At 47.1% G+C, this 12,894-nt stretch overlaps 1 protein-coding gene across 1 annotated transcript; it reads left to right on the forward strand.

Annotated features, from left to right (window-relative positions):
* Positions 1-6,650: 6,650 nt before the first annotated feature.
* LOC100275320 (uncharacterized) lies at positions 6,651-7,498 on the forward strand. The gene has a single exon (NM_001149425.2). It carries the CDS (start codon positions 6,733-6,735, stop codon positions 7,225-7,227), a length of 495 nt encoding a protein of 164 aa, NP_001142897.1. The 5' UTR covers positions 6,651-6,732; the 3' UTR covers positions 7,228-7,498.
* The last annotated feature ends 5,396 nt before the right edge of the window (positions 7,499-12,894 follow it).

Consider the following 12,894-nt stretch of genomic DNA (forward strand, 5'->3'; position numbering starts at 1 on the left):
GCCCGTCGACAGCTGTCGTATGCTCACTACCTATGTCACATTTTTGCTCAGCTGATTCGGCCTCCACAGTTCCAGGGCACACTTGAGGCCTCACGCCTTGTCTTTGGGTCCTACCGTCCTGCGCCTGAGGCTCCTGTGCTAGCTTCTGCTCCAGTTTTTGACACTCAGGCCGAGGATACTGCACTTCATCAGTTCGAGGCTCAGGGCACAGCAGTTGATGATGATGATGATGATGATGATGATGATGATTTTGGGATTCCGCCTCCGCCTCCTATGCCTCCACGCTCACATGATCATGAGGCTGGGAGTTCTCGTGCTACCCCTGCTGCCCCTCCTGCCGTTGACCCTTCTTTTGCTTCGATTCTCCAGACACTTACTCAGTAGTAGGCTCACTTGGCAGCCGAGCAGACCCGCCAGGCAGCAGCCCATCAGCAGTTGTCCGAGAGGATGCTCTTGATGTTTCAGACCATACAAGACATGCAGGATTCTCTTCAGCAACAACTTCTTCAGGATCGGGCTGAGAGCAGGGTGTTCATGACTCTTATGCTACAGCACTCTGGTATATCGATTCCCCCGGTTCAGTCAGTCCCGCCTCCTCCTCTTCAGGCTCCTGTTGTGCCAGCGCTTCAGCCAGGACCCCCTGTTGGTCCTTCTTCCTCTCCGCTCTGGCCGGTCACCCTGGCTTTCACGTCACCAGTCTTCAGCTCCGTCAGCCCTCAGCCGTCAGAGCCTCCAGCTTCTGCTGTTCCCACTACTGTTGTGGCGGTGTCTGTGACCACTTCTTCGGCTCCGGTAGCTCCAGCTGTGCAGCTTCTGTCCGAGTTAGTACCAGCTCCAGCTTCTACAGCAGATCCTGGATCCGAGACTGACTCTGACCCCCAGCTAGCGTACGCTCTTCTGCCTCGACCGCGACCGGATGCGCCTCCGCCGCCTCCTCCCACTTCTGATGTGTAGGTTTGAGTGCCCTTTTGGTGTTTGACGCCAAAGGGGGAGAGATATGAGTTGTGAGAGCTAGGGGGAGTTAGGGAGTTAGTAGAGAGTCATTTTGATGTAATATATGTGCTTGTTACTCTCTGTACTAGCTCTATATATACTCTCGATGCTTATGTTGACTGTGTGTATTATGTTTTCACCTTATATGTTATCACCAGTCTTTTAAGTTCTTGTTCATCGATTTGATTTCACTTTTATATGAACAAGAAACTCACGTTGTGTATGCGCTCATTCTTATTATTATGGTACACATTCTTTCTGTCAAAGATTACTGAGTATAACTAACCATCTTCTCTATTGACAGAAATTTCAAAACAAACTACTCTCACAAATCTTGTAGGGTTGTCATCAATCACCAAAAAGGGGGAGATTGAAAGCATCTAGGCCCCTGGTTGGTTTTAGTGATTAATGACAACGTAATGTTATATGTGACTAACGTGTGTTTTGCAGAGACAAATGGTAAGTTAAGTTCGCATTACAGGTAGAAGTACTACATCGGTGAAAACAATCCCGGAGATAAGAACTCGAAGCGACGGCTAAAACGATGAAACAAAAGGTGAAGGACTACGGAGTCCGAGTGTCAAGGAGATGTGGACACTCGTGATTTAGTTAGGTCTTTTATTCTCTTTTAGCCGTACTATAAAGAGGGGTTGTCAATGAGTAGTTTGACCAAGAGAGTTCTAGTGTAGTGTTGGTGCACAATCACACTCACATACAGTGCTAGGTGTCACTCTAGAACTCACTCACAAGTTAGAACGAAAACCGATTTGAAAATCAGCTGAAAAACAAGGAATAGGGTTTCTGGCATTGGGGCACCGGACTGCCCGGTGTGCACCGGACTGTCCGGTGCACCCTCTGCCAGGTGGGGCCCAGGCGGCCCTGGGGAAGAGTTTGTCCCCCAGAAACCCGAGAGCGCCTGTTTCGAAAATGAATTTTAGTGGCGCACCGGACAGTGCACCGGACAGTGCACCAGACTGTCCGGTGTGCCATCAGTCCAACGGCTATCTGTCAGAACTAGCCGTTGGAAACGACCGTTGGCGCACCGGTGGCGCACCGGACTGTCCGGTGCACCAATGTGCAGAAGATTGCTGGTAACAGCTAGTTGGTGGGTGAGGGCTATTTATACCCCCTCCACCCACCATATTCAATGTCTTGCTGCCCACATTAATTCCAGCACATTGCTAGAGCATTGCAAGCACCAAAAGCCTAGTGAGGAGATTAGAAAATCTTAATCCCGCATTTATTCCTCATTAGCGCTAGCGAGAGCCACCTAGAGCACACACCACTTGCATTAGGCTTCTCTTGGTCAAGCAAAAGTCTACGGCTTGTAACTCTTGGTGATCGGCATCACCTAGACGGCTTGGTGGCGTTGGAAGCTCGGTGATCACCGTGAAGATCTTGTTGGTGACCCGACTCAAGTTTGTAAGCGGTCTCGAGGGATCCACCGCGCCGGAGTGGCAATGGATCATCTCGTAGTGAGCACTTGGTTCTTGCGAGGACCAAGGGGGAGCGATACCCTTGCGCGGGTGCTCCAACGAGGACTAGTGGAGAGTGCCGACTCTTCGATACCTCGGGAAAAATTGGAGGAGTCTTCTAAACCTTGCTTTACATTCCGCACTTAATTCAAGTACTTTACATTGTGTATTTGTTTAGCAAGTATTTGAAGTATTGTCTTAGCACTATTGTATTTCTAGTATTATTATCTTAGTGCTAGTTGTTGGGGTGAAGTTGGGCTCTTGTTTAGCTCTTGCTTAGGTTTTAATTAGTGTTGATTTTTAGAAAAGCCCAATTCATTCCCCCTCTTGGGCATCGTGATCCTTTCAGTCTTGCACGTGCCCTCTGGGCGGAGGTAATATCAAGAATCTTGCTTTTAAGAGTCCTCCTGAAATCTAATTCTTCAGAGGAAAGTTGTCTATTCTCTTGAGCTTTATCCAGTAGAGTAAGGGTGATCTGAATGATGGCCATCTTCACTTTGAAGTTGCCAACCGTATTGCGTCTCCAAGCCATAAGAGCTTTGGCAGTGCGAGCCATCCTTACGTGCAGTCGAAGGATGGCGTCATCTGTGTTTACTGTAGAATTCCAAGCTTGATGGACCACCTCGTTGAACCCCTCAATCTGAGGCCAAAAAGATTCGAACCTAAACCCTTGGTAGAAAGTACCCGAAGAGTGGCTTTGCAATAGAAGCGGGCAGTGGTCTGAAGTCATGGTGCACATGGAATGTATGTCAGCCGAGGGGAACAGGTCATGCCACTCAGTCGTTGCGAAGAACCTGTCAATCCTAGTCATGGTAGGGCTCATTTGTTCATTTGACCAGGTGAATGCTCTATCAGTGAGCTCAAGTTCAAGGAGATGTAGATCATCAATTGTGTTATTAAACTGCCTCATCACTCTTCTGTTGATTGACCCTTTGTTTTTCTCTCTTGCTCTCCTGATCATGTTGAAGTCACCTAGAAGAATCCATTCTGGTCTGACCATTGATTGGATGTACCGGAGCTCAGAGAGGAATATCATTTTTTTCATTTTCCAGTTGTGGCCCGTAAACCCCCGTGAGGTCCCACACCTCATCCTCCAGCCTAGAACTGATCCTGACTGATAGTGAATATGCTGCTGAACTTGGTAAGAGAGTCATGTCGAAAAAATCCGGATCAGCGGCAATAAGGATGCCACCTGAGGCGCCCAGAGAAGGGAGTTGAAAAGATTGGTTGGCTAGTTTGGCGCCTACTGTTTCCTTTAATACAACATTTGACCAGCTCGAAATCTTTGTCTCTTGAAGGCAAACAATGGAAGCATTGGTGGACAGAATTGTATGTCTTACGCTGTCGCGCTTAGCGTGGTCATTTAGCCCCCGCACGTTCCAAGAAAAAATAGTACATTTCGGATTCATAAGGTAAAAACATCCACTCTACTGGAGACATTAAGCTGCCAACACACACAAATCAGCAAGAGACTCTGCTGAACCAAAATAACAGAAGCTGAGATATTAAGCTGCCAGCACACATCAATCAGCAAGAGACGCTGCTGAACCAAAATAACAGAAGCTAGGACCATAAAACAGTGGATTGTTGAGCTATGACACTGTCCAGCCCCAAACCATAAACTGAAAGGGCAGAGATACAAAGGCATGCCAGGGAACATATAACACTCCCTAGAATCACTAAAGCTAGCAGAGGTACAACCAAGGACGGATGGAACGGAGTTGCGCCGAGCGAGACTATCCATCTGAAGATACATTGATCACCAAAAGCACCACCGACCGGCCCAGACAAGGAGCTCAGCTCTCTCCCACCTCCACAGCTTTGAGGGCAGGTGTCACCTTTCTCCCTTTCTTTTTGTTCTTCGCTGTCTTCACAATGTCTTGATTTATCAGCTCCAAGATTGCTTCCATTTGCTTCTTGGGGAGAGGTTTTGTGAAAATACTTGCCATCTGTTCAAGTGAATCATCAAAATCAGCACGGTTAGAAGAACTAGAGCGACCGACATTTTTTGCTGTCGAATTGTTAAGCTTGGCCGGTAAGATTTTCTGGGCTTTGGATATTGCATCTCGGTTATTCCCGGTCTTAAAACGTTGCTTTGCAGCGAGCCTAACACTTGACCTTTTAGTGATGGGTTGCTTCTGAAGTTTTAAAGTTTGTCTTTTTGGTGGGGTTGGAATCAGAGGGTTGTCGGCCGTCTTGTTCCTGGTGGAGATGTCTTGATTTCTGAAGTTTCTGGGCACTGACAGTCCGGCCGGGTGTTTAGAGCCTCATCTTGCGATTGTTAATCAAGATACATATTGCATCGCGTCTGATGCTGATCAGGCTGTTCCTGCTGATAGCGACTATCAGGTTCCTTTGGGTGCTTCGCCTTCTCTGGGATCAGAGTCCCATCCACAGCTGCTAGATTTCATTGCCAACAAAATAGGAAGAAAAATGGCTCGGACATAGTAAAAGTCTGACTTACCTAAGTTGGTAACTCTATTAAGTCAGACTCTGATGATTGAGGATTATCCTCGATTCTTCTGATGTCGCCTTTGAGACATTCCTACTAGCTATCGAATTACCGGGGCTTGAGTTGAGCCTCCGAGTCCTGAGAATCGATCGTTTTACTATGTTCAGTTTTGTTAAGAATCACCAAACTGACGTTTTGAGGTTAATGTATCGTCTCAGATTTCCTCACCATTTGTCCCATTCGAGCTAACCCAGCATCCATATATATTCTTGGATTGGGAAAGGAAAGCAAGTTCATTTTAGCTGTTATTTGGTGAAGATCATCGGCGTGTCCGAGCCATTTTTCTTCCTGTTTTGTTGGTGGTGGCAGGCTATTTCCTGTTCATAACTCGGTCGCTTACTGTTTATAGCCCGACCACTTACGATTTTATACTTCAGCCTTTAGCGGTGCTTAGTGATTTCTAGAGAATACCCCACTGTTTTGTCTTTTGCTTGTGACTGTAGACCTTTTTCAATAGGTTATAAACACCGCATCGTCGGCCTTTCTTCTAGAGTTACGCCTTTTCTCACTCACTTTTTTAGCCGCCACTGCTTATTGCAAAAGCTCCACCTTTCTTGAACCTCACCCAAAACTCCCCTCCTTACTCGACCCGCCATGGCGGCCTCCCACCTCCACAAACTCGAGAAGAGAGAGTGTGTGCGCGCGCGCAAGACGCAGCTCTTCTCTCCTGGATTGGGCCGTATGACGCATCTCTTCTCTGCTGGATTGGGCCGTATGGCCAGACAATCTGTTCATAAGTCTCGGGACGTATTCACAACACGGAAAACTCGTTTTATAGCCCACTTAGCACGACTGGCCGAACTGACGAAACGTGTCGCCCCGCCGGCCGCCGCGAAAAAAATATCTTCGTGTGTCCCTATCCATCGTGCTCTCGTGGCCCTCAAAAGGGCGGCGGTTTTCTATGGTGACATGCCACGGCAGCAGTGTATTCTTTCTGAGCTACTAGTACACAAGGGCATTGTCCAGTCCACATCGATGCTCCTCGGTCGTTCAGCGAGCACTATCGCCTGCAGACGGAAAAGCGGGCGGGGCTACATGCACGCCCTATTATACATGATTCTTCAAATTAAGAAAAAGAAGAAAAATCACTAAATCAGTGTCCATACCTTCTTCACAAAACAAGCATGGAGACGAACTTTTCGATCACACGGATCGGACATGGCTGCCGTTGAGATTTCACCGACCACCGTAGCCTGGGGCTGGGGATTTCACAAATCACTACATGATCCATACTCCATATAGCCCTGTCGTGAGATGATCTCGCCAGTCTGAGTTGAGATATTTTTTGTTTCTGATGGTGAAACAACAAGCTATTCAACGGAGGACGCGCAAACTTATCTCCGAAGAAAATGGGAACGACGTACCAAGCATATGAATAGTAAGCGGCAATTGCCGGAAATTCTGAGTGGTTATCCATCCATCCACACACACATGCACAAAAACCATACGAATCCATGCCTACATATGCACGATCGCATGCACAGCCGCCGCCGAATTCTTCTTCGCCGTTTCGGTGCAACTACGAGGGAAGCAATTAAGCAACGACCGAGTACGCCATTATTGAATCGTAGCACTAGCACAAGTAGAACTAGCAGAAGACTTTGACCTCGCAAAGCCAATCAGAGCGGACCCTCCCTTCTTAACTGCCCTCCACTCCCCTCCTTCCCCCCGTCTCCATCACGCGCCTGCCCACCTCTCCCTCGCCGTGTGCCGACCTCGCTCCCCACAACCATCCGCAAGGAGGGCATAGCCATGGTGCGGGCGAGCCTTCTCGCCGTGCGCGAGGCGCTAGCGGTCGGCGCTGCTGCGGCCACGCGGCACGGCGCCGACGCCGCCCCGCTCGGTCCCGTGGCGATCTTGCTCCTCGCGGTGGCCGCGACGGCAGCCGTGGCGGCCATCGCGGCGTTCGGGTGCGCGCAAGGCGCCAAGAAGCCGCGCCGGCAGAACAACAACAACAACGCCTACTACTACGGCCAGGGCTACCCGCCGCCTCCCGCGGGCGCGTACGGCTACCCTGCGCAGGCCGCGTACGGCTACCCGGCGCAGGGCGCCGGAGGGAGGCCCGGCCGCAGCGGGCTTGGGTCGGGAGCCGCGGGGCTCGCCGTCGGCGCGGTCGGCGGGCTGGCCGCCGGCGCCATCATCGGCTCGGCGCTCGACTCCGGCGGCGGCGGCGGCTGCGGTGGCGGTGGCGGCTGCGGCGGCGGCGGATGCGGTGGCGGTGGCTGCGGCGGCGGATGCGGTGGTTGACCTCTCTGATTTACCTCTGTCATGTGATACGCGTGGCAATCTGCATGGCACTATGACTTGTGTTCACGGGTTCTTTTATTTTGTGAAACAAAAAGAAAGCACGATATGATTCCATGGGATTTCGTGCTGTCGGATCAAATGTTCTTGTTAAACCATAATCGATGTCTGATCATCTATATATAACTGTTGTCGCGTAGGAGTACGTATGTACATACCCACGTTATCCTGTTTATTATGATATTAATGCACATAATCCTCATCGCGTCCTTATTAATTTATTATCGTGTATAGTGGTCTAATATGGATAGGAAGTTCTATTTTATTGTTTCTATGCGTATTATTTTATATTGTATCTTTACTCCTACAAAACATCAACTTCGTAGTACTACGTCATTTTTCAAAAAAAAATATACTTCTTTCTAATCTGACTCGTGGTTCAAACATTTCTTCTCTACTCTACTCTTTTAAAGTGGAACGTGCCTCGCCTCGCGGCCTCAGGACCGATCTGCCGCCAAACAGCCTCCGCGAGAGTGGATACTGACGTCTCTGTTTCACAGGCCACCGCCTCTTCCCTCATCGTTTGAATGTTGGTTCGGCTTTGGTCGTCTTCTCCCCTTCCCCAATCCTCATCCTCAATAAACCAAACATAGTTGCTCCACCCGTCCCCGCACCGCCGCGCCGTCCTCCCTCCGCCTCTCGCTCCATGCGCAACCTCATGCCCACACCTCAGCGCGCGCCTCGTCGCCCCATCCGAGTCATGGCTCCAACGGCATTGACAACCTCCCCTAACTGCTCAGCTCGACATCACAGGGCTCACGTTGTTGTGGGTCTAGGGATGGCAAATGGTCGAGTTTGGGTCAGGTAGAGTAAATATCCGCCCACGATCATACCCCGCAGGAATTATTCATGCCCGCTTGCGACTATGCTCGCAGGTAAAACTTTGAACCCATGCATATACCCGTCGGATATTGCGCGGGTATTGAATACCCGTCGAGTATATATATATATGTTGTTGTTTCATCTGCAGTTACCAAAATCGTAGCGCCAGGCCTTCAACATCATGCCCGACACAGAACCGTCGCATCGGATCATAACGTGACATGTGACTTGTTTTTGTTCGTTGTCGCTCTGAACATTTAGTTTGCAGTTAGTTTAATGAGATAATAGCATGGTTTTAGTTTAATGAGATAATAGCATGGTTTTAGCGCGTCTTCGCCATGACACGATAGGGGACTAGCGTCATTTGTTAAAACATCGGTTTCTTTGGTCATTCAGGCACTATTTGGAAAGCAACACAAATGTCGTTGGATTCCATTTGGACGATCATGAAGATTCCTACCCCACTCTCTCTCCCTCCCTTCCCAAGCACAAATGCCCGACCACCAACATGGGAGCAGATCATATCCCCTTTATTTCACTATTTTTGGATATTCGTCGGATACCAGTGGGTGGAAGATAAAATCCATACTCGCCCTGATTTTATCATGAGTCGGTACGGGCGAGACTCACGGGTTAAATTTTGGCCCGGACCCGTTGGATCGGATATCCGATGGATATCCAAACGCGCGAGTAAAATTGCCATCTCTATGTGGGTCGGTCTCAATGTCTTCGAGGTGTCCAAGGGCAGGCTCCCACGTCGGCGTCAAAATCGACAACGCTGATTTTGCCATCGCCACTGAGGTGGAGATGTGAAGGTCCTCCAGGTAGTTTCTGGTGCCCAAGTATGTTCTTCACACTTGTTGTTCCTTTCCTCACATGAACTGAACGTAATCACCTTGAATTGTCGGGGAAAATTATTTTTAGGTGATGCTGAAGTCTCAGGAAAAAACTAGCTGCAAAACTAGGTATTTGGATTCAACCTTTCTGCTCCACAGCTTGCCTGCTCAACTAAGTATTTTCGTTTTGTGACCATGATGTGTGAACAATTCTACTTGCACACGCTAACCATAACTATCTCCCTCTCTTTTGGTAGGACCCTGACAGAAACATATTAGTACATCTAAGCACATCTCATCAACTCAATGATTGTGTTGTGAACACAGAAACAAAAAAAATCATCAAAAGGCTGGACAGTACTAACATATGTTAATCTTATGTACATTCCAATACGACAAGATAAGAACATACCACAAACTGATGAAGTGAAAGAGATTTCATTTGTTGATGTATGTTGAAAGAGTCTTTAAGTAAATATTGATGTACGTTGAATTAACTTGTTACTATGAGCTTATCTATTTAGAGGCTAATAAGATAATCTCAGGATAGAGCTGGTACCATCACTTCTAGTATTTCACATAAACTCACCTATGTCTTATCTTTACAAGTGAATGAGAATTAGAATGGGAGGAAGAAAGCACGATCAAGAAAACCAAGCATAAAGGGTAACGAGTAAAACACAAGGTCACACTCTTTATAGAGTATCTCCAAGGCGCTAATCACTAAAGACTACAAATCACAATTATGACACTTGGAGGAGTTTTGAGGCTTTTGAGTGTGGCTTGAAGTGAAGACTTGCTATTTGCAATGAACGAGAGTTGTGGAAGCTTGGGTGCCTTGGAGTGGGTGGTTGGGGTTGTATTTATAGTCACCAACTACCTCCTAGTTGTTGCTACTTTTTCTGACAAACGTGGACGGTCCGCGCTCCTGGTTCGGACGGTCCACACCTGCAGGATCAACGGCTGGATCACAATGGTCAGATGTAACAACTATATCAACGACTATAATCGCATTAAATGTGTCGTCAGAGATGTCGGATAAAGTCTGACGCGGACAATCCGGTTATCCCTTCAGACGGTCTGCATGGACGCTATAATTCATTTTACTGAATGCAGTACCTTCAGGTTGGATTGACCTTCAACGGGCGGACGATCCACGCATGAGGTCGGACGGTCTGCATAGGGTGTCGGACAATCTTCGCTTATCTTTCGGTCAGTTTGTAGTAGAAATGTGTATTTGACATAGTTCCTGTCTAGTCATTGTGGTGTCATGGATGGTCCGCCGGAAGGGGTTGTACGCTTCGAAGCCAAGTGGTATTTTCAAAAGGAGCTCTTGTTCGGGATAATCTACGTTATCTTGGACAATCCACACTATAGTCTCGGGTGGTCTGTGATATGTTAATTTTGAGGGTTGATCTTTCTTGAAGTATTTTATGAGTACCTAAATTTGTAACTTAGTAAACTAGTTGGTCCATAAGATTGTGATGGTCATCAAGTATCCGAATCAATTAGAGAAAATGGCTGAGGCCATTTTCCTTTCAAGTGGTTAGGGTCGGACGAGATGGAAAACGTTTATCACTTGTCTCATGTGGTTGGATGCGACGAGGTCTGTCTCACGAAGGTCGGACGGATTCAAACGATCGGACACTTGTCGCATCTCACTGATCTTGCGCCATGACATATCCGTGTTATTCACCCTCGACACTTTGTTGTTTATTGTGTGTTAACATTGTGTTTGTGTACTTTATTTTTTGATGAGTTTGTTTGTTGTTGTACCTTTTATCATGTGTCTTCGATTGATTATGAGAATGTATATGTGAAATTTATTTTTAATCATACATGGTATCATTGTTTCATGTATTCATATATCTAATTTTTCGCTGAAGGATACTGTATTAAAATTGACTCTAAAAATTCTTGCTGTAATGTGATTTATTTTTTCAATAATATTAATTGATACTTAAAATGGAAAGAAACGAAAATACTTCGGACAAAAATAACTTTTCCAACCAAATCACTAAATTTATTAAGTTAAAGGTTGTTTATAAAGCAAACACTTAAAAAACTTGGTAACTTTACTGTGAAACTGCCCTATGATAAAGTTGGTTAAGATAAGCTGCATTTCGTGAGATTCAGCTGTCAAAGAAGGACTACGTCAGTCAAATACTTGTACTGCGTTACTAGCAACTTACCGCGTGCCAACCGGGCGAAAATTCACATCACAGCAGAAAACACATCGACGATACTCATGCGAAGTCATACATACATCTGGCCTCCCCTCCTGCACGCAAAGACGACGTGCTCGCTACCCTCCCCCGAGAATTTTGCAAACATGACACTGTCTACGGCGGGCTTCAAACTTTTGGCACCGCCGTCGTGGCAATTGAACGGGTGGCACTGGAATCTCCCTCCAATTGTAAATTTGGCATCGCGCGCGCTTAATGGTGTTTAGCCCTTGTGCAGTGCCCGTGTTGCCCTCGCGCCGTTAGAAACTTGCCGCCGTCCGTTCTTCTACCGTCGCCCGTCTCTCGCCCGTTAGTCTCTCGTATTCCATTCTCCCTGTCTCCTCTCCTCCTTATTCTCGCCCTGGCCGTCGTCTTCCTCGAGCTGCTCTGTTCTTCTCTGCGCACTGGGTGCATTCGAGCCCTGTCGTCGTCCGGATCTCGCCCTTCCCTTCCTCGCCGGTTCCTTCGCCCGTGCTCCATTGCCGACCTCCGACGCTGGTGAGCTTTCCTTGTTCTGTAACCCTAGGGTTTGCAGATTAGGAAGCCGGCATGGATTCTGCCGCCGAGCATTGTGCCCAGAAGTTGTCCTTGGCGGCTGTTGCAGCCCGTGACACACTGAAAGCTTCTGCTGCCGCGAGTATTGTTGCTGGTGATTATTGCGCCACATTTTCGTTAGGTAACGATGTGGTTTCTACTCTGGATGTTCTTGAATCCGCTGTGGCTGCGGAAAATAGTGCTATGCGATCTTACAAACAGGTGACTGCAGCCGTCGATTGTGCTAAGGAGACAGTGGCCAAATATTCTGAGGTTTGTATTCTTAAACTTATGCCCTGTGATTGAAATGTGTAGTGAGGAAATGTGAAGTGGGGAAATTTGAAGTGAGGAAATGCTTAGCCCTGTGATGAAATATTTGAAAATAGTCAACTGAATACTACACTTGTTGTTTTGATGCGATGAAATTTTTGAGGGCTATGGCTGTTTGAGCCTGTTTGTTGCTGTTTCATTGAATAATTTGACCTGGGGCTTGTGCGTTGAGATTAACAGTTTGCTTAGCCCTGTGATGTTTTCTTTGAAAACAGTGAACTGTATACTACACTTGTTCTTTTTATGTTAAAAAAATACTGAGGGCTATGGCTGTTTCAGCCTGTTTCATGCTGTTTAATTGAAGAAATTTACCTGATGCTTGTGTTAATGGAAGATGATCTACTTGATTAGCCCTGTGAGGTTTTCTAAAAAATGACTGAGGGCTATGGCTGTGCCATGTTTGCAAAATTCTCCAGTTCAGTATTATTGATATGGCTGTTTTCAGTCTGTTTGGTGGTTTCGAAAGATGACCCTGAACCCTCAGCTCACTTTGGCAGTCTGACTGTTGTGGATGTTTTCAGCCTGTTTTTGCAGTTGAGTTCAAAATAGTAGTTGCCCTATGATGTTTACAACTGCCTAGTACATATGATGATTTTTAAAAAAAAAACTGAGGGCATATGCATGTGTCAGCCAGTTTGGTTCATTTCATGGTATGTGGTTCATTTCATGGTATGTGGTTCATTGTTCAGTTGTAGCACCAATGGCTGTCCATATTCTAATTTTAATTTTGTTTTCAGGTGAACCAAAAACTTGCGCAAGCACTCAGATATGCCATGTCTCAAATGAGTGATACGGCTAAGAAACTTCAAGAAACTGCCTCTTTGTGCTACACAGATGAAGATGTTGTAGACGGTTTCAAGCTG

The sequence above is a fragment of the Zea mays genome, chromosome 2, assembly GCF_902167145.1.
Source record: "Zea mays cultivar B73 chromosome 2, Zm-B73-REFERENCE-NAM-5.0, whole genome shotgun sequence".
Classification (NCBI taxonomy): Eukaryota; Viridiplantae; Streptophyta; class Magnoliopsida; order Poales; family Poaceae; genus Zea; species Zea mays.